Source organism: Lottia gigantea (assembly GCF_000327385.1).
Source record: "Lottia gigantea unplaced genomic scaffold LOTGIsca_18, whole genome shotgun sequence".
Classification (NCBI taxonomy): domain Eukaryota; kingdom Metazoa; phylum Mollusca; class Gastropoda; family Lottiidae; genus Lottia; species Lottia gigantea.
In genome coordinates, this window is record NW_008708301.1 from 3155926 (window position 1) to 3178393 (window position 22468).

General features: G+C 34.2%; 3 protein-coding genes across 3 annotated transcripts; 1 reads left to right on the forward strand and 2 right to left on the reverse strand.

Annotated features, from left to right (window-relative positions):
• Positions 1-2411: 2411 nt before the first annotated feature.
• Positions 2412-10125, forward strand: LOTGIDRAFT_231303 (hypothetical protein; the record flags this gene model as incomplete). Its single annotated transcript, XM_009052358.1, has 20 exons — positions 2412-2640; positions 3063-3170; positions 3497-3710; positions 4042-4208; positions 4537-4705; positions 4864-4960; positions 5324-5442; positions 5647-5772; positions 6114-6245; positions 6576-6710; positions 7097-7216; positions 7658-7742; positions 8135-8264; positions 8557-8728; positions 8820-8951; positions 9155-9303; positions 9463-9547; positions 9591-9719; positions 9792-9848; positions 10006-10125. The coding sequence occupies exons 1-20, from the start codon at positions 2486-2488 to the stop codon at positions 10123-10125; spliced, it is 2601 nt and encodes an 866-aa protein (XP_009050606.1). The 5' UTR covers positions 2412-2485.
• An 819-nt stretch (positions 10126-10944) lies between these two features.
• On the reverse strand, positions 10945-14052 carry LOTGIDRAFT_231304 (hypothetical protein; the record flags this gene model as incomplete). The annotated part of the gene is made up of 6 exons (XM_009052359.1): positions 10945-11206; positions 11534-11749; positions 11960-12604; positions 12885-13142; positions 13328-13603; positions 13794-14052. The coding sequence occupies 6 exons, from the start codon at positions 14050-14052 to the stop codon at positions 11112-11114; spliced, it is 1749 nt and encodes a 582-aa protein (XP_009050607.1). The 3' UTR covers positions 10945-11111.
• Positions 14053-15633: 1581 nt separating this feature from the next.
• Positions 15634-18738, reverse strand: LOTGIDRAFT_231305 (hypothetical protein; the record flags this gene model as incomplete). The annotated part of the gene is made up of 6 exons (XM_009052360.1): positions 15634-15899; positions 16270-16485; positions 16691-17335; positions 17599-17856; positions 18032-18307; positions 18480-18738. The coding sequence occupies 6 exons, from the start codon at positions 18736-18738 to the stop codon at positions 15805-15807; spliced, it is 1749 nt and encodes a 582-aa protein (XP_009050608.1). The 3' UTR covers positions 15634-15804.
• Between the last annotated feature and the right edge of the window lie 3730 nt (positions 18739-22468).

Genomic DNA, 22468 nt, shown 5'->3' on the forward strand with positions numbered 1-22468 from the left:
CATGGAGTCCAAACCTAAAACCACATCCCCATTCGTAATATAAGACCATGTCCAAACCCCATATTCGGAATACAATGTGCCCATAATGTGCTTTATGTAATATGAGAATGTATTATTTTCGTTCCATTTGAGTTTTTACAAACAAAATTTCTCACCCTCTTCTCAGGCATTTTGCTTCATCCACGCCAGATTCTGGATAACAGTCGATCAAGTATCCATCTCGCCTGTAAATGTTCCTGAAATAGATATAACTTGAACTTTTAAGTAACAAATACTTTGTGGGGAGAACCGAACTCTCCCTTTTCATATGCATGGAGCAGTTTTGCGTCGTTCTTCGAGGTGTTACCACCGGCATTCTACCTTCAACAAGCTCTTTAGTTTGCGTAGGCTAATAATAAATATACCAAATACAAATATTATATATGTGGACTCTCCGACAGGATGTATAGGTCAGGTAATCCCTGGGAAATTAGCATGCTCTGCTTTGCTTGCTACGCCAACCACAGCACCTATTCCATACTCTGAAGGTTTACAAATTTCAAATGACTTACTCACTGCTGCCACAAGACTCCACATTACCATTAACACCACAATATTCCCCGACTTGAGTACTACAAAACAATGTCATTTGTATAATGTTAGGGTTCATAGCATCAGGCATTTGAGCCGAGTAGGCTACAGACAGATGAAAGGCTGAATAATTTTTATTGGATCATTGATATGCCAATGTCTTAATTATTCAGTGCTTAAATTCTAGCATAGGTAGAATTAGGAGCACATGTTTTGTTAACCGACCAGTGGTTTAGGTCTGAAGGGTTGGGGTTGGAGGAAGTTTTTGGTACTGACAGTTGGAAATGAAAAAAGTAGACGAAAGCCCGTGCAAAAAAGTAGGACATTTCACACGATCATTGTCAAACTGACCCAGAAGTACAAATTGTTGATTAATAAGAGCACATAGATTAAAGCTGTCTATTTACAAGCTATATATAGGCCTATATACCAACCTTGAAACATCGTGTGCTGATATGTATAGAAAATCTAACACACACAAAACCAGTACAATATAATGATCAATTGTATGCATTTTCACTCCACTTATTTCAAACGAAATACAATTGTAAGTAACCCTGCCTGTATTTTACTACAGTATTTTCAATCGATGACATCATTTATTACCAAAGTAGTTACGCCATATTGAAGTCTAAAAATAGAATAATATCTTTCTCCCTAATTCAATAACATGTTGTTTGCCTTTGTCAGTGAATCCTTAAAGGGATTGTGAAAGAGGTTTTCTAGCCTTATATGTATCGGGGACACCTTTGATTTCTATTTGGAACAGTCAAATGCTTCGTCTTATGCCCGTGGTTCCTGCAGCCCCGTCGTCAGGAAAGAATTTGTGCTGGTGCGCATATTTTGTACTAATTTGAAGAATTAAAGGTCCAGAGAACTCATTTCTGACAATGAGGTGCTACAAACATATCTAAATCTATGTCTTTTCGATTTTGTACAAAGACACTGTAAATAAATCAAGAAGTTTTGCTGGTGCTTAATTCTCACTTGCTGGGGCCAAGCCTGCACGGACCCCATCTTAACGACGGGGCTGGCTTTCCGGTATTTAAATACAGCGAGGCGAACATTTTGTAAATGATAACAGTTATAAAATGTCTACAAGATATATTGATATTGTCTCGTGTCTCATTTCGGGTTTCGTTTTGCGGTTCAAATCATTAATACTTGTGTTTTTTTTTATTTTTATCATAAAGAGTTTGTTTAAGAATACCAGTAGACTGCTGTTGAATAATGTATGAATCGGATATATATTGTATGCTGTAATAATAATACATAAAATATTATTATACAATCTGATAGATTAACCTATCTGCTCTCCATCAGCATCAGTGGCAGCTGCAGAAATTTGAATTGGGTGCGGGGCCCCCTGTTTTAGGAAAAAGAAGCGATCACCGAACCCCCAAACCAATTTTTATAAATAACTTTAAGGACCTGATTTAAAGGAAAAATGGCATCACATAATTTATTCATATTATAGTTTGATTTTCTTGAACTATTTTTATATATATTTTACTTAATATTTATTTTAATCTTTCCTTTGTATTATTTTTTCTTTCAAGAATTCGATGTGTTTTCGTAAAGCTGAATCTTCCTCTAGGAAAATAATTGCCTGTTTGCTCCCATTACAATTCTGCGCTCATTTAAGATGAACCTTTGGATTCGTTAAGAACACGGTGTCCTTACTATTTGTTAGCCTATAATATATTCAATTACATGTTTGTTTGAACAAAAATTGACCCAAGTAGGAGTATTTTATGATATAATGTTTCAATTTCATATTCAGTTTTTATTTAAGTGATTTTTGATGATCATGGAGCTTTTTCATATTGTAGTATTTGAAAAGCAAGTCGGGTGCTAACCTGCAGGTTTGGTGTGCACATCGTTATAACTATCGGTACCGACCTTTGTGCTCAAAATGGATGCAGATTCTTATGTTCCAGGTTCTCAAGTAACATTCACTACACATCGTTCAAATCGCCGGCTGATAATAGTGGTTCTTAGTATTTTATTATTAGCTGTAGTAATTGGTGTAGTAGTGTATTTTTCTACCAATACTGATGAGAATTACAGGTAAGTAATGACTGTTATAATGACTACAAATTGTATTGCACACAATATACACATAAATAAGAGGCAATAGTGATGATGACCAAGTTGTTTCTCACCATATCAAGCCACAGATTTCTGATATTCCATGATTTTGGGCTCTCTTGTCAGTGAAAATTTATCTTAAAGGGTCATTTAATTCAAACGTATAGAACTGGGCTAATTATGCGTAATAATATATTTAAACATTTTGTTTAGTTTCTTAAGAAAGAAATAAGACCGTCTCTTTAATATGAATTCTAGATAATAACCCCATTTACATGTCACTATGAGTCACTAACGAGTCACTAAAAGTCCAATATGGTTATGTATTAAACTGTTTGCAAATCACGCCATATACTAAGCCATTTACCATGTTGTAAAATCATAGTTATACATATTTTCAGTCCAACTAAATTAGAAAAATCAGATAATAACAGTGACGCAGTAACCCCAGTATTAATAGATTGTTATCCTGAAAATGGTGCGAATGAAACCAGATGTGAAGAGAGAGGGTATCTATTTAACTTTATCTTATGCTCCTGAGAGCAAGTTAGTTGTAACAATGGAATGGGCTTTTATACTGTCGTTTTGATGGCGCTGGGATGAATGGAAGCCTGTTGTCGAATAGTTTATCTTTCTGTGCTGTTGAATGCGAATGTCAAGAGTAATTCTAAGACGTTTAGCCTGTGCAATGTATGAACTTTTCAATTATTTAGTAAAATTTAAACTGGAATCATGCCGTTCAAAGAATACAATTATTTATGACTCCTCCGCTCTCGTAATTACAGATCCCCTGCTAGAAAACAATACTATTAATGAGCTTTTATTGAATTTGTAGATGTATTTGGAGGGAGCAGAAAGGAGCTAGTGCTCCATGGTGTATTTATCCGGAAGGACATGGATATCTGTTGAAAGGTGAAATGGTAGAGTCAGATCAAGATTTAACTGGTGAGCTAACAAGGATCGATACACCAAGAATTTACCGAGGAGATATTTATGACACACTTGTAGTTTCTATTGAATATCAAACTGAAAGTCGGCTACGGATCAAGGTAACCTTGTCTTCTATTGTATTAACTGTATAATATATAAAACAAACAGCCAAACACTAGACTTTAAGTTACTATTACCAACGAATATCTTTCGTCTGTATGCATTCCTATAGTTTTAACCTGTATAACCTTGTAGTTTGTAGTATGCTGTAAATCTCGACAGTTGGATTCCAAAGAGAGTAGAATGATGTTCAGCCTAAATATCTCCCACTACACAATGTATGTTCGTCTTCATTTGTCCATTCTGATTGTAACCTACTTGCCAGCTCTCATGTCCTTGTAACTGTCCACTACAGACTACGCTCACCTTAGCCAGAAAGTTCTGTTTTAGATCTCGCCTAAAGGTATAAAGAGATATGAAGTACCAAAGGAAGCCTTGGATATCATCTCTCCCAGTACACCACCAACAGCTGATCAACAACTGTATGAAGTTTCAGTAATAAAAGGGCCTCCACAATTTGGTATTAAAGTGATGAGGAAGAATTCTAATGTCACAGTGTAAGTGTAATTGATCGTTGTTATAACTTCACCTTAGATTAAAAACATGTCCAAGCGAAACTACTAGCTTGTATCCAAGTCGGAAATGAAGGCAAGAAATCATTTATTTGAGATGCACTTCCTACTGCATCGCACAATATTGAAGTTGACAGGAGTAACCCTATACAATGTTAATTGACAGAAATCTGTTCTTTCAATCGTTTTAAGTTGCCTTTGACTTCAGTCCACACCTTCATCAATAAGAAATTGACGTTGTCAGTGTTCTTTAACTTCATCATATTTATAATGTGTAGGACGTACTAATACTTTGTTATATTCTTTCTTTCAGATTTTCTTCTGATGTACCTGGTTTAACATTTACTGATCAGTTTCTACAGATAACAACTAGACTACCATCTTCTAATCTTTATGGTTTTGGTGAACATAATCATCGTAGATTTCAACACGATATGAACTGGAAAACATGGTCTATGTTTACTAGAGATATTGGGGTTGGGGTAATTATTATAAATTTACAAATTTTTCGAAATACTTCTGGTTATAATCCACCTTATCCTCTTTTTACCTTTTAATTAGCCAATTGAATTGAATCAAATGTGATGAAATCAGAGAAACTGAAATGATGAATCTATAAATACAATTGTTCGCTTGTCAGGGACCAGAAAATCTATACGGAGTTCATCCGGTTTACATGAATCTAGAAAATGACGGAAAGGCCACAATGGTTTTATTGAAAAACAGCAATGCAATGGGTAAGTAAATAAGATTAAGATTTTTTATTTAAATCTGATTAAAATTCCTACCTAGATATTTAGTTTCGGTATCTTTCTGTAGGTTACTTCACTTATCATCCCTGATCTGACGACGAGATTGTTCTTTAAATCGTTCAAATGTTATTTGCATTTAGTATCTGATCTATATAATGTGTATCGACAGCATTGCCATATTTAATCATTAAGAACTTTCGTTTGACATCATAGTACCACGTGCGAATTGATTGCGTTTATTTTAATTTTTTTGGTAAATTTTACAACGGGTATCTTGGCAGTTCATGAAAGGATTCTAACGCAGGTTATTTATTCTGTTCTCTTAAGAGGATGACAACTGCTTTTCAGAGATAACATTACAACCAGATCCTAACCCAGCTGTAACATACCGTGTTATTGGAGGTGTTCTAGATTTCTATATTTTTATGGGACCAACTCCAGAACAGGCTGTTCAGCAGTATCTCGAGGTATGGGCATTATAATATGACTTGTAAACCATTACCAGAAATATTCAGAAATAGTTTAAATTACCATTAAAATGGCACTAAGGTACAACTCATTGATATATTGGTTTATTGCAACGCGTTTTCTCATATTAAATTGTACTATAAGACATAACAATGTTTATTTTCAAAGTATTGTATCATATGAAATATTGTATTCTATCTAAGGCTATAGGTAAACCAATGATGCCACCCTACTGGGCTCTAGGATTTCAACTATGTAGGTGGGGTTATAAAGATTTAGATGATATGAAAATGGTAATTCGGCGAAATCGAGAAGCTGGTATACCATATGTAAGTTTATGAGCCGTAAATCTCGTTAGAGTTTACATTATTCATGGTGTTTTCGTGGCATTTAATCATGACGTTTACATGAAAGTTAGTCATGGTGTTAACCTGGTATTTAGTCATGGATTTCACAAGGCATTTAGTCATGGCGTTTGCATGTCATTTAGTCATGGCGTTAACATGAAAATTAGTCATGGAGTTTACAAGAAAATTAGTCATGGAGTTAACATAGTATTTAATCATGGATTTAACAAGGCATTTAGTCATCCCCATCAATTCGAGTCTAGTCTTAATGAATGGGTCGTATTGATATTGGCCATAATTAATTAATCATGTCCATGTTGTAGGATGTCCAATGGGGTGATATAGAATACCTGTATAAGAAATACCTATTTACATATGATCGAGGATTATGGAAAGATTTACCACAAGTGGTCGACGATCTTCATGATAATAACCAATATTTTATAGTCATTGTCGTTAGTAAAAAATACTATGCAAGAACTAGACCTAGAACCCAAATTTAAGGAAACGTTGCATGATCAACTATATGTACATGTTCTATTAATGGTACATTTAAACTCGTTGAAGAAAAAATATAATTTAACTGCACAACAATTTTATCATCGGCCTTTGAGATTCTTAATGAGATTGACATCACCGAGTGGCATGCTGGCTATGATATCTCAGACAAGTCACATATTCGTTCTTTTCGATGAACCCTTTTTTATTACTGCTCTTGGCAAATCTAAAACATGCCAAAATTCGCGATAGGACATCCTGAGACAGCGATTGTATTTTTTATATAGGATCCTGCTGTTGGATCTGATCCACAGTTAATAAAAGAAGCTAAGATAAACAGTCCAGGTTATGATATGTATGATGATGGTGTTCGACAAGATATCTTTATTAAAAATGCTTCAGGTGATGTTTTGATTGCTGAGGTACGTTACGTGGATTCCTATTTATAAAAGTACAAGTTACACGTAATTGATTATTTAAGTAATCTACGCCATATCGAATATAATTTACGTGAATGTTTCTAATGATCGACTTACCACGAGAAATGTACATAGATCGCAGATGATGTTTAGGCCAGATTGCTTATACTGTAATCCTTATTTGAGGACCGACTGTGGTCAGGTGGTAAGAGCTTTTGAATCTACACGTCATTTGCGTCATTTACGTTAACAAATTGCGATGATTTGTTTACTTCTATTGTGAAAAATGCATTGAAAAATGGTATGGTACATTTTTCAAAACCTAGTCAAGAATGAAAGGTTTGGCAAAGAACGGATATTCAAGATGCTATCCATTGTCTCTTTTGTAGGTATGGCCAGGTAAAACAGCTTACCCTGATTTTACTAATCCCAAAACAGAAGATTATTGGCTCAAATGGATGTCCTTTTTCTATAGAAATGAAGACATTAAATATGATGCATTGTGGATTGTAAGTAATGATAAATTATATTTATTTGTAAAGCCCATCTTAACTGGCATTTTCTATAAAGGCAAAAAGATAAAACAAACCTACCAGTCATGGAATTAATCTTGGCCTTCATAAGAAACACAAGAAATTAGCCTATTAACAGATGTAGTGGCCTGGCATTACGAACCTCTTCTGCCCCCCCTTTGGCTCCGCCAATGTTACGAACTTTCATATTTCATTATCATTTTACATAACGAAATATTGACTGTGATTCCCCCCTTGACAATATTGTGGCCCCTATTAGAATCCCTCATCTAATGATTAATAGAAACGCCACTGAACAGATGACCTACATGGACACATTATTATTCTTTATCAGTTAATAGTTTTTGAGAAGAAAAAGATGCTGTTTTATTTGGTGGCATGTTATCTTAATGGTATAAATGATATTATATTTTGTAGGATATGAACGAACCGTCTAGTTTTGTACCAGGATCTATTTATGGTTGTGAAAATACAACATGGGATTATCCTCCATATGTTCCACGTACGTTTTAGTTTAATGTGTGCTCTGGTACTCAGAATATATATGATACAAAACATATCATGAAAATACCTTGACATACCTTTTAAAACCTGGTTTTACTTGAAAAACCTCTCAGAATATATATCTAGTATATTTAAGTACACTGTTAATTTTAATATACTTCTGGATTAATTTCATCATGTACAAGTTGAGTCACTTTATTAATATTTCTTATAAAGTTGGTGCCGTGACCGGGATCTTGAATATTTTTACAATTTATGTCTAACAGCTTTTAAGCCAAGGGTACATCGACCGGAATGATATCGAAATTATAATTTCAAATCTGAAGTAAACGTCTGTATGTGCTACTGTAGATGCTCGTCGTACCTTCAAATCGGTCTTTTTTGTTATAGATATATTCGGTGCTGGTGATGAGGGTAAAATGTATGATAAAACATTATGTATGACAAGTGAACAATACTGGGGGAAACATTATGATGTTCATAGTTTATATGGTCATAGTCATTCTATACAGACATACAAGTATGAGCGACTTTCATATTTTAATCATTCTTCGAGGTCCAATAACCACGACTACCTCCAGCTAATGTAATTCATATCTTTAAATTACGTAATAACGGTCATTTTTGGCAGTCATTCAAGGCAGTGATCAAAATGTGACCGATTTGATGATTGTGAATTTATCTGTAGGCTTTCTTGATCATTTGTTAAACTTAATAATTTCTGTATTCATATTGATCATTTTATGTACGTATCATATATTATGTATATGCAGCCTACTGAAAGTTTACAGGACGATTTTGTTTTATTTCAGTGCTCTTCTCAGACAGTTTCCTGAGAAACGACCCTGGACGATGACGAGATCTAATTTTGTAGGAACTGGTAAATATGCTAGTAAATGGATGGGAGATAATCAGAGTATTTGGCCACATCTTCACTGGTCCATTATCAGCATCATGGAATTTAGTATGTTTGGATTTGCTTTGGTTAGTAGAATAGTTATAAAAGCTATCGCTATTTAATTGAATTAACTTGATAAAGATCAAGATTAACTAAATTTTATTTCTATCTCTAAAGAATGGAGCTGATATTTGTGGATTTTGGTTTGAAGCAGAATATGAAATGTGTATAAGATGGCATCAACTGGGAGCTTTTTATCCTTTTGCTAGAAACCATAATGGTCGTGGTGATGATCCTGTTATTTTCAAGGTACTGTTTCTTATGCTACAAATTATTAAAAATACTAGAAATTCTAGCAATTAGTCAAGATTCTGTATCGTACGAATATTCAGCTGAAATTGTTGAATCACACAAATTGGAATAATCTTCTCTTAAAATAATGTGACATTCCATACAAAACCAACAATTTAACCCTTTGGATAAGATGGTTGACAATTTACTTTCATCTACAGCATCAAGATCCAGCAGCGTGGGACCAGAGATTTATAGATATAGTTAAACCTGTTTTAATGACAAGATATCGTCTACTACCATATTTATATACTTTAATGTTTAAAGCACATCAGTATGGTGACATGGTTATGAAAGCTCTGTTATTTGAGTAAGTATCTAGATAATGTATATACCTTAAGGTTATTCAAACCTATTGCAAGCTAAGATAATAGTAATTGATATTGATCTGTGTGTTGTCCATCCTCTGCCTTTTAATAAAATTGGATATTCAAATGTTTCTGGATTTATAACGTCTCATTCATTTCAGATTTCCGACAGATAAGCAGACATGGAGATTAGATAAACAGTTTTTATTGGGATCTGCACTACTTGTATCACCCGTTTTACAACAGGTAAAGTTTTATCAAATTATTATTATCACCCGTTTTACAACAGGTGCAGTTTTATCAAATTATTATTATCACCAGTATTACAACAGGTACAGTTTTATCAAATTATTATTATCACCAGTATTACAACAGGTACAGTTTTATCAAATTATTATTATCACCACTATTACAACAGGTATAGTTTTATCAAATTATTCTCACAAATATTACAAACCATTATACATTGAATATTTGTGTTTTATTGTAGAATCAAACGACAGTTGAAGCATACTTTCCACAGTCTAGATGGTATGATTATATGACAGTAAGTTATCTGGTCCATAATTAACAATTGCGCTCATTGAATTTTTTTTAAAAGTTTGCCTTAATTCTAAATATTAGTCTTTATGAAGAAGGCCAAGAATTAAATGGCACAGATACCGGAATAAAATTGGTCATATTTCATACACCTTTTATTTAAGGGAGAAGAAGTACTAGCAGTTGGTCAAATACAAAATTTATATACACCATTAGATAAATTTAATCTTCATATCAGAGGTGGCTATATTATACCAGTACAACAACCAGATACAACAACTTAAAAGGGGTGGGTATTATACAATCTATATTATATCAGTATAACAACCCGATACAACAACTTAAAAGGGGTGGGTATTATACAGTCTATATTATATCAGTGTAACAACCCGATACAACAACTTACAAGGGGTGGGTATTATACAGTCTATATTATATCAGTGTAACAACCCGATACAACAACTTACAAGAGGTGGGTATTATACAGTCTATATTATATCAGTATAACGACTAGATACAACAACTTACAAGAGGTAAGTATCATACAGTCTATATTATACCAGTACAACAACCAACTAATAAGAGATTGTTTATTCCAATGCAGTACATCAAACAGTATAACTATCGTGACTACTGGTTTATGCCCTTTTTGCTAGAATTAAGAAAATATAGGTTATTCTAGAAATCTCTGATATGATTTAAACTCCAGAATGACTTATATTTACGATTTTGTTGTAATTGAGAAACATGTGTGTTTTGATGTATGAAAATATATTTCAGTCGTAAAAATCCTATGGGTTTAATAATTGCACTGGATGAAAATTATTTAGCGAATGGTGAGCTGTTTATGGATGACGGTGAGAGTATGGGTAAGAATTACAGTAGAAACATTGTTCATTGCACAAATTTTGCCTGGAGATAGCGTTTACGGACTTCTTATTCCTATAAAATTCCCTCGCAATATTTCTCCAAGCCCCCGACCACCAAATAAAATCGCAGCATCGTCAACTATTAATCTTGTTTGATCAAGCTACATAAGCATGGGAGGGGGGTTCTTACGTACCCCCACTGGTGCCGCCACTGTGTAAGTAAATACTATTCTTAAATCATAATAATTTATAATATTACAATAATAAAATATCTTCAGTGCTCAATACATCAATTGTAGGGTGATTTACAATTATTCCTAATTCATAATCTTATATGAAAATGGAGTTTCGAAAAGAAACAAATATGATATGAACATCAGAAACTTCAGTTATGAGAACTTTTATTCTTCACTCCTGCCACATGTGAACATTCTTCTTAACATTTTTCTAGATCTTCGTAAGAGTCTACGTAGACGTGCGGTGTTGTTGGAGGGATCTGTAAAGACAAGACAATGAAATATGGTGAAATATGGCAATGCCTTTTTCTCTTCGTGTTCATTGATAGCTGAATGTTACTGTAGATAATTTAATACATTCTGGACATACTGGACATACCGGACAGAAAGTAAATCACAAATAAACAAGACCGTTGCGTGGAAACCATGCTTGAAAATAACCAGTGCGTGTCCCAAAAGTCAGGTATAACGAAAGTCAGGTATAACAAAAGTCAGAAAAAGAGAAGTGTCCAGAGTGTGTCAGCCTTACATAATGTTCGAGAAAAACAAAAATAAAGATGTTTGTATATAATAATATGTATACCCACCAGTTACTTTAGTTTCCACATCATCATTTCCAGGCTTTGTTTCTTTATTTCCGTCACTTTCAGACAATGGTTCAGTGATGCAAGTCTTTTGATGTACTCTTTCTGGAAGCTTTACTAATGTTACTTGGTATCGAGATGGTTTCACCATTGTCCAACCTTCTTGTAGCAAACTATTTATTTCTTTTTCATGAGGATTCAATTTCTTAGACTTTTCATCTGAAAATAACAATAAGTTTTTGTTTGTCTTTTTACATTAAATACATGAAGTGTTAAATCATCATAACAGTGTTCTATGTCCTCTTGAAGCAAAGTAAAATACAAGACAATTTCAAACTGTATAACGAGCAATGAAAATAATGTTTGAACATCGTACGTCTAGTTGAGAAGGTATGAAAATAAAACATGCTATGATTATCAATAGCATACCTTCATATTTACTTTCAGATTTGTCTTGATCGTCTAACAACATATTATCATTGTTCTCACTAATCTCAGCAGGTTTATCAACTGTGGTAGTTATGAAGTTGGACTGATTTGGCTGAAATTCTGGAAGCTTAGTTCTTCTGTCTCCAAATCTGTCAAATTCCCCTTCTTTCCAAAAATTACAAATATCGTGATCCGTCAGTTTTGGTGTAGCATTATAATCTTTAATATCATCTGATTTACTTTCTGGATCAGCCAAATTTTCTTTGATAGTGGTTTTTGTTCTATTTATATCACCAGTAGATGTACCCTCTATATCATTGTTATCAGTTGGTGTTGATTTTTGTTCAGCAATATCATCGGCATATTTTCCTTCTGGATCAGCAATGTTGCAATTATAATGGACATCTTTTGTTTCGTCTTTAGAAATGTGTTCGTTACTTTCCCCTTGCTGCCCTTCTGAACAGGAAATGTTTTCTTTCTTGTCGACAGATGTTCCTTTAGGATCAGCAAAGTGTTCGTCATGTAAACAATCAGGGTTGATCACGAAGTTTGTATCCTCATCTGGTTTTGATGGAAAATTATCAGTTTGTCTATACCAGCCTTTCAAAAGGAGATGTTCTCGTAGTTCAGTTTTACTCATTGCTCCTGGAAAATAATAACCCTAGTTGTAAGTTTAGTAACAGTTGATGATTGACAAAATTCAAACCACAGAAACAGACAGGGAAAAGATTCCTAAACGCCAAAGGGTTTTCTTTACGTTTAAATCTGCTTGATTTAATATAGAAGTTTGGACATTTAAATGTACAAAACTAAAAATGATGTTTGTGGATGCCATTGTACGTAGACGTATTTAGCGTTTATTCCATGTCCATACTTATCTAATATACCATTTCTAAACATAAACCAAACCAACCCTACTTCTTACCTCGATGTTTCGCTGGATGACTTAATCGTTTTTTTCTTGAAACCATGTTCAATATTTGTTCAACATACTCGGGTTTGCCGTCCATATCACCATCAAGCTTACGGACGTCATGTCCAATGTCGACGCCTGCAGGATATTCTCCTTCTCCCTCGAGAGATACAGATGCGTTTGTATTGGTTTTAACAGGTAAACTACCAGTTGTTGAATACCAGCCTTTGGATAACAGATTCTTTCGAAGTTCTGCTTTGTCAACCACTACTAAAATAATAAATATTGCTCTTTTAGCTTGGAAGATAAAGATAAGACAGTTTTAGCATGACTGATGTAGGTTTTAGGTTCTAAAGTGTATATCAATATCCATCAGAAGCTTAGTTAAAGTTATAACGTTTTGGGCAAAAATTAGCAGAAATTCTTCGAGGTGATTTTAGAATCCTATCAAATACCTTGCTGCCGTTTTCGTGGTGAAACAGTCTGCTCCTTTCTTTGTACCCATTCCAGTATTCCAGCCACATCATCACCTACAGTAGATTTAGTATCAGATGTTTGGCTCAGTTTACCCTCATGGTAATTATTCAACCACACCTCAAGGTTTTCAGTGCCTTCAGAAACTGGCTCGACCTTGTCAGTGGATCGTAGACCATAGATTACAACTTTATTAGTCTTTTTAGTCCATCCAACCTTCAATAGGCCATCTTGAATATTGGTCTTATTAAAAATACCTGAAACACAATGAACTATTGATGAAACAACCGCTAATTTGAACACAACCTTCAAACTAATAACTGGTACCGGTATATCATTGTATATATTTGTATTGATTCATCATTGGCGATGAAATTGATTTACAATAATGATGACTCGTGCGTTAGAACTAGATTCTTGATGTCTTGATTCTACAAATTGTCTTACCTCGACCATTGGTTGGCTGAAAAGCTTGTCTCGTGGGTGTCATTAAATTAAGTGCGGCAGCTACAATGTCATTAGTAGCTTGATCATTGGTTTCCAACGCTTTGCCACCCAGATCTAATTTCAAGTCTCTAGTAGCTGGACCTGAAGACACAGCACAAGGACTAGAATTATCTGTTCCATTCTGAACAACAGGAGCCGCTATTCCAAGTGGTTTCTTAAACCATCCGTGCTTCACCAATTTATCTTGAATATTGGCCATGTTCATCATACCTTAAAAACATGAATAATGAAATACATTCATCAATTACAATTTAAGATTGCAGGGAAAAAAATTTCTTCAACCGCGCTTTAAATTGATCAATAGTTGTTACTGAGAAATAGTCAAAACTCATTTACTTACCAAGTTTTACCAGTAGAGTAACACGCAAACAGCTGAAAAACTTTAAAAATTTGCAGAAGTATGCAAAAACGCGTCTTGGAATTTCAGTGAAATTGTCAAGACTATGATTATGAAGTAACGTTATTATGACGTCACAAGCAAATTACAATCGCACTTCCAGTTGAAAACAAAAATGCATAATAATAATAATAAACTCTTTATTTTACATGGGTCAGAATTAGGCCCACATGGTTCTGTCGAATTTATCGTAATTGTTCGTTTTGCTTTGTAGATCTCTGGTTCCCAAAACCTTCTCTTTTACCATCACCTTGTATCCAATCGTCCACGTCCATGAAAATCAGTATTGATATTGAATTGATATAAGTATTGCTACAGTTGAATAATAATTTGAATTTAAATAACTTTGTACAAGCCTTTAAGAATAGATAGAGCTAACCAACAACAATTCTTTGACAGACTTCTGTTAGGTTTAAAGTTGTGAATTGTATTACTTTTGCAGAAGCGAAAGGTATATGTCTAAATGTTTCAACAAAATATCCAACAATTACGCTATGATTATCAGGACATCATATTTTAATAAGTGACTGTAATCTTTTATAATCGAGGTATCGTGTAAGCAGGTCCTGGTAAACCTAAATAATACGCAGTTAGGTGGCCCATGAAGAGCTTCTAATCAAGTTCCTTAATTTCCACAAGGTTGGGAGGATTTCTCATTTCCAATCTGACAATAATCATCAGAGTGTGGCGGACATCCAGCATTGACCTAAATGTAGTAACTGATCATCAAATTAGTTATTTGGTGTGGAAATCTATTATGAATAACTTCTAGAGGTGTTGCGATATCTGTTTCCAGATCGCCTAGCCACACCCACATTCGTAATACTAAGCTAAAAATGACAGAAATGTTTTCTGGACAATGCCATTAGCCTACTCTTTTCCGATTTCTAACCGCTATATGCCATGTTCTTTCTATGTATTAGATCAAGCTACATAAGCATGGGCCAGCCGAATGAGCTTGGTCAGATAGAAACTCTAGCATTTACTATGGACATGTCAGAGATCAATCCACATATACATAGTGTACTCTTTTTCAGTGGCAGAGCCAGCCTCTCGAGACAGGGGGTACAAATAGGGGACTGACTTAATGGTCAGACAAATGTCGAAGTTGATTTCAAATCGTGGCAACTCTGTGTAGACACCATAGTTGCACTCCTCTAATGGAGTGTCTGAAAGGGTTCTCCCGAGAATTTGGTACATATTTGGGGATAAAAACGCATATAAATCGTATTTAGAGGCAAATGTGTATGTATTTTTTTTTAATTTGCTCAAAATAAAGTGGGGTATAAATCACTTTTCAAGTGGGACAGGGGGTGGGGGGGGGGGGGGGGGGGGGACGTACCCCAACTGGTGCCGCCACTGTATAAGAAATATACCATTCTTAAATCATAATAATTTATAATATTACAATAATAAAATATCTTCAGTGCTCAATACATCAATTGTAGGGTGATATACAATTATTTCAAATTCATAATCTTATATGAAAATGAAGTTTCGAAAAGAAACAAATATGATATGAACATCAGAAACTTCAGTTATGAGAACTCTTTTTTATTCTTCACTCCTGCCACATGTGAACATTCTTCTTAACATTTTTCTAGATCTTCGTAAGAATCTACGTAGACGTGCGGTGTTGTTGGAGGAATCTGTAAAGAAAAGACAATGAAATATGGTGAAATATTAGTCATATGGCATAAATTGCAATGCCTTTCTCTCTTCGTGTCCATTGATAGCTGAATGTTACTGTAGATAATTTAATACATGCTACGGACATACCGGACAGAAAGTAAATCACAAATAAACAAGACCGTTGCGTGGAAACCATGCTTGAAAATAACCAGTGCGTGTCCCAAAAGTCAGGTATAACGAAAGTCGGGTATAAGGAAAGTCAGGTATAACGAAAGTCAGGTATAACAAAAGTCAGAAAAAGAGAAGTGTACAGAGTGTGTCAGCTTTACATAATGTTCGAGAAAAACAAAAATAAAGATGTTTGTATATAATAATATGTATACCCACCAGTTACTTTAGTTTCCACATCATCATTTCCAGGCTTTGTTTCTTTACTTCCGTCACTTTCAGACAATGGTTCAGTGATGCAAGTCTTATGATGTTCTCTTTCTGGAAGCTTTACTAATGTTACTTGGTATCGAGATGGTTTCACCATTGTCCAACCTTCTTGTAGCAAACTATTTATTTCTTTTTCATGAGGATTCGATTTCTTAGACTTTTCATCTGAAAATAACAATAAGTTTTTGTTTGTCTTTTTACATTAAATACATGAACTGTTAAATCATCATAACAGTGTTCTATGTCCTCTTGAAGCAAAGTAAAATACAAGACAATTTCAAACTGTATAACGAGCAATGTAAATAATGTTTGAACATCGTACGTCTAGTTGAGAAGGTATGAAAATAAAACATGATTATCAATAGCATACCTTCATATTTACTTTCAGATTTGTCTTGATCGTCTAACAACATATTATCATTGTTCTCACTAATCTCAGCAGGTTTATCAACTGTGGTAGTTATGAAGTTGGACTGATTTGGCTGAAATTCTGGACGCTTAGTTCTTCTGTCTCCAAATCTGTCAAATTCCCCTTCTTTCCAAAAATTACAAATATCGTGATCCGTCAGTTTTGGTGTAGCATTATAATCTTTAATATCATCTGATTTACTTTCTGGATCAGCCAAATTTTCTTTGATAGTGGTTTTTGTTCTATTTATATCACCAGTAGATGTACCCTCTATATCATTGTTATCAGTTGGTGTTAATTTTTGTTCAGCAATATCATCGGCATATTTTCCTTCTGGATCAGCAATGTTGCAATTATAATGGACATCTTTTGTTTCGTCTTTAGAAATGTGTTCGTTACTTTCCCCTTGCTGCCCTTCTGAACAGGAAATGTTTTCTTTCTTGTCGACAGATGTTCCTTTAGGATCAGCAAAGTGTTCGTCATGTAAACAATCAGGGTTGATCACGAAGTTTGTATCCTCATCTGGTTTTGATGGAAAATTATCAGCTTGTCTATACCAGCCTTTCAAAAGGAGATGTTCTCGTAGTTCAGTTTTACTCATTGCTCCTGGAAAATAATAACCCTAGTTGTAAGTTTAGTAACAGTTGATGATTGACAAAATTCAAATCACAGAAACAGACATCCCAAAGGGTTTTCTTTACGTTTAAATCTGCTTGATTTAATATAGAAGTTTGGACATTTAAATGTACAAAACTAAAAATGATGTTTCTGGATGCCATTGTACGTAGACGTATTTAGCGTTTATTCCATGTCCATACTTATCTAATATACCATTTCTAAACATAAACCAAACCAACCCTACTTCTTACCTCGATGTTTCGCTGGATGACTTAATCGTTTCTTTCTTGAAACCATGTTCAATATCTGTTCAACATACTCGGGTTTGCCGTCCATATCACCATCAAGCTTACGGACGTCATGTCCAATGTCGACGCCTGCAGGATATTCTCCTTCTCCCTCGAGAGATACAGATGCGTTTGTATTGGTTTTAACAGGTAAACTACCAGTTGTTGAATACCAGCCTTTGGATAACAGATTCTTTCGAAGTTCTGCTTTTTCAACCACTACTAAAATAATAAATATTGCTCTTTTAGCTTGGAAGATAAAGATAAGACAGTTTTAGCATGACTGATGTAGGTTTTAGGTTCTAAAGTGTATATCAATATCCATCAGAAGCTTAGTTAAAGTTATAATGTTTTGGGCAGAAATTCTTTGAGGTGATTTTAGAATCCTATCAAATACCTTGCTGCCGTTTTCGTGGTGAAACAGTCTGCTCCTTTCTTTGTACCCATTCCAGTATTCCAGCCACATCATTACCTACAGTAGATTTTGTATCAGATGTTTGGCTCAGTTTACCCTCATGGTAATTATTCAACCACACCTCAAGGTTTTCAGTGCCTTCAGAAACTGGCTCGACCTTGTCAGTGGATCTTAGACCATAGATTACAACTTCATTAGTCTTTTTAGTCCATCCAACCTTCAATAGGCCATCTTGAATATTGGTCTTATTAAAAATACCTGAAACACAATGGACTACTAATTTGAACACAACCTTCAAACTAATAACTGGTTATAGTAAATCATTGAATAAATTCATCAGTTTTGTATCATTGGCGATGAAATGTATTTACAATAATGATGACTAGATTCTGCTAGATTCTTGAAAGTCGAAGATTACAGAGTGTCTTACCTCGACCATTAGTGGGCTGAAAAACTTGTCTCGTGGGTGTCATTAAATTAAGTGCGGCAGCTACAATGTCATTAGTAGCTTGATCATTGGTTTCCAACGCTTTGCCACCTAGATCTAATTTCAAGTCTCTAATAGCTGGAACTGAAGACACAGCACAAGGACTAGAATTATCTGTTCCATTCTGAACAACAGGAGCCGCTATTCCAAGCGGTTTCTTAAACCATCCGTGCTTCACCAATTTATCTTGAATATTGGCCATGTTCATCATACCTTAAAAACATGAATAATGAAATACATTCATCAATTACAATTTAAGATTGCAGAAAAAAAAATTTCTTCAACCGCGCTTTAAATTGATCAATAGTTGTTACTTACTGAGAAATAGTCAAAACTCATTTACTTACCAAGTTTTACCAGTAGAGTAACACTCTTTACACACAAACAGCTGAAAAACTTGAAAGATTTGCAGAAGTATGCAAAAACGCGTCTTGGAATTTCAGTGAAATTGTCAAGACTATAATTATGAAGTAAAGTTATTATGACGTCAAAAGCCACATTCGTAATCCTAAACTAAATATAATTGTGTTTGATACAACGATTTTACGTCCTACTTTTGCTTTAATAATAATAGTAATAATAATAATAATAATACTCTTTTGGGTCAGATTTATGCCAAATACACAAGGATATGGGGGGAGGGGAGAGAGAAATGTTGTCTGGACAGTGTCATAAGCCTACTCTTTTTCAATTTTCCACCGTCGAGGGAGCTATATGCCTAATCTATTTATCAGACTCTCCGAGCTGCATCACTGACAGACAGAAGCAGTGTTGAAAGATTCTTAAGTCTATTGAAAATTGTCATATGAATTATTCTCTATCGTTTGATGTTGTATCTGTACCTACTTTTGTGCTCTTTATCAGTCATTACTCGGTATTTATTCCGTTTTTTTTTCAGATACCTTTAGCAAAAACCAATCTACTATTGTGCGATTTAGAATGAAAAAGGTAGGTTAACAGATTTTGGTCATCTGATAGTCAACATCAATTTGCAGGTACCAAATTCTATTATTGGGTCTGTTTGGCTCAAGACTCAAGACTCAAGTTAAACATATTCGGGTATATAATAGTGTTTTATTGTGGAACTTCAAATGTGCGTCAATCTCATCACATAAAATCAAGCGATAAAGGTGCGACATTTCATTTTCAGGCCGGTGAGCTATTGATTTACTCTGAAACGAATGATTACTCCCCTACAGTGTCTATCCAAACACTAGAGATCTATGGTTTGAAGAAAATACCTAATATAGTACAGGTTAATGGAATTCGAGTTAACGATATATATATTAGACAGTCTAGACAGGTAGGTGTTCGTTTCATAATGTCAAGCTATTACAACCGGCGTCTATTAAATTGACTTTACAAGGCGATTTTCTTGTATCACGGAAGCAAATGCAGCAAATTGATTGGATTGTACGCAACCGAATAGTCAAATAGCACCCTCGACGGTCGGTAATTCATAAGCTGTAACGTTTACAGTCTTTATGTCGAGGGCTGGATGGCAAGCGTATAATCTAGTCAAACCGCTACACTCAATGATACCAGAAAAGAGACAATGAAGTCAAGGACTTGGACGAAGTTCGTTATAGATTGACATTGTGAAGATGCGGGGCATAAAGGAATAATCTTGAGACATTAAGGCAGCCTGCAATATTCGAATCCCCACAATTCCATTTCAGATGGTAGTACATGTGTTAATAGTGAGAAAGAGATTAGTGAAGCTTTACTCTGAAGCTGTGAATTATACTGAACCATTTGTTTCTTTAACTTTGTTAATATACATTATCAATTTGCGAGGGAAATAAAAGAATACTCATAATTGCTCAAAATTTTTATTTGTTAAACATTAATATATTATATTCTATGTTAATAATGATTTTAACATAATATATTGATTAAGTAAAAGTTTTGCATGCTGCGTCGTCGAAATGACGATATGTGATATGAGAGATTATAGAATAAAGTTTTAGCACAACGTTGTACACCATGTTACAATTCTTGAAACAAAAGTTTCACAGTATAATAATATATCAGCTCTCGTAAATGACAACGCTTTCCTCTTAAAAAAACAAAAGTAATATAGTCCCAAATCACTTGTAATCAAAATCTTGCACTCTTTGGAATGAACGTTCGATTTTATATCGCATTAGCTTACCAAAATATAATTGAGACAATAGTTAACTATATACACTATTCAGAAATAGTCAGTGATGTCATCCGCAGAAAGAATAAACCAATCGAAAGATCCTTAACTACTCAGATTGACCAAAGTTATCAATTAATTTTATTTTCGTCGTCTAAAATACACCCGCTGATGCTTCCACCTTATTTTTATATGGTGAACAAGACATTTCCGATCAAGAAATAGAAGTTATATGGTATACCGGTACTTACAAACAATTGCGATTGTTGATAATTGTTTTATTTTATTTATTTTATGAATAAACACTGTTTATTTATATTTTAGATTGTTCAGATAGTAGAACAAGATATAAAGCTGATTGGGGACAATACAACAATAACCTGGATGCTGTATTAAAATAATACCTTGTAAACTACCACAGCGATAAATAGGAGTCACATATTTACATAAATTCGCCGTACAGTTGCTTAAAGCAGAGGATTTGTTTTTTTTTTGTTTAAAAGCGAGAACAACTCCATTGTCATCATGTATAACCATGTACAATTAACCACGAATCATATATTAAAACTCCTGCCATCTAATACACTGAGGAGTATCATAACTTAATAAATCATTCTGGTGTACTATTTGTACAATCTGAAATGAAGAAAATAAAATAAAGTTTTAAGTAATAGTTATATGGTCAACGACTAAAATAACATTTGCAAGAACTTGTCAGAAACATTTAACAATCATACCTTTATATAATCCTCTGTGCTTTTTTAAAGCTCGAGTGTTCTTGTAATTGTATTTACTTTATCATAAATCTAATATAAATCATTTGATTCAATATTCATCTCTCAAATAACAATTCTTTTAGGGTAAGACAATGACATCAGAAGCAAGTAATGAATATTATAGCTGTCGTAAAGCGTAATTCATGTATATGGAATAACATTCGACATTCCATACACAGATGCTGTCATTGGTATCAGCATGTTCCTTTAGCAACTGTACGAAATTATCCATATCTAACTAGATATTACATTGGGTTCGTTTGTGATTGGACTACAGGAGTAGTAACATTTAATTCTATAATATAAAATCCAGAACGCACCTTTCCAGATTGACGTATGTGTTCATCCTTGACTCGTCTATTATCAATATGGACAACCTGGGGTATATAATCCAAACCATAGATTTCTATTGTTCTTAATGTTCTTAAATCAAATTCGGGATAGTAGTGTATGGGACTGTAGATACATAATTCACCAGCCTGTAATGATAATTAACGTGGGGTGATGGGCTTGCTGTTCTGGATAGTCCCAGCTTCTCTTGGTGTACTTTAAGTTGTCAGAGCTTCTCTTAGTGTGTTTAATATTGCCGAGCAATGTCAGAGCTATTCTTTGTGTTCTCCAGGAAGCTTCCAAGAATAATATCAGAGCTAGTCTTTGTTCTCCAGGTTGTCCAAGAACAATATCAGAGCAACTATTAGTTCTCTAGGAAGCTTCCAAGAATAATATCGGCTTAAGTTGAAGTCAGCTACAATGTCAGAGCTTTTTTGGCTGTATTGTAAATCGGAGGCAAAACAATTTCCGAGCTAATCAAGCAAATCTGTCTTACCCTTTTCATAGTAAATGTAGTAATAGATGATTTGTTATTTTCATGGGTATCTGAAAAGGAAGAAAATATGATAAACTGTTATTGTAAGATGGTGATATGTCTTTAGAAAACCTCTTGGATAATGGTAGATATGTATTTATTTGTTGTGGCAAAGTTTTGTAAAATCTTAATAACGTTTTCAGCGTAG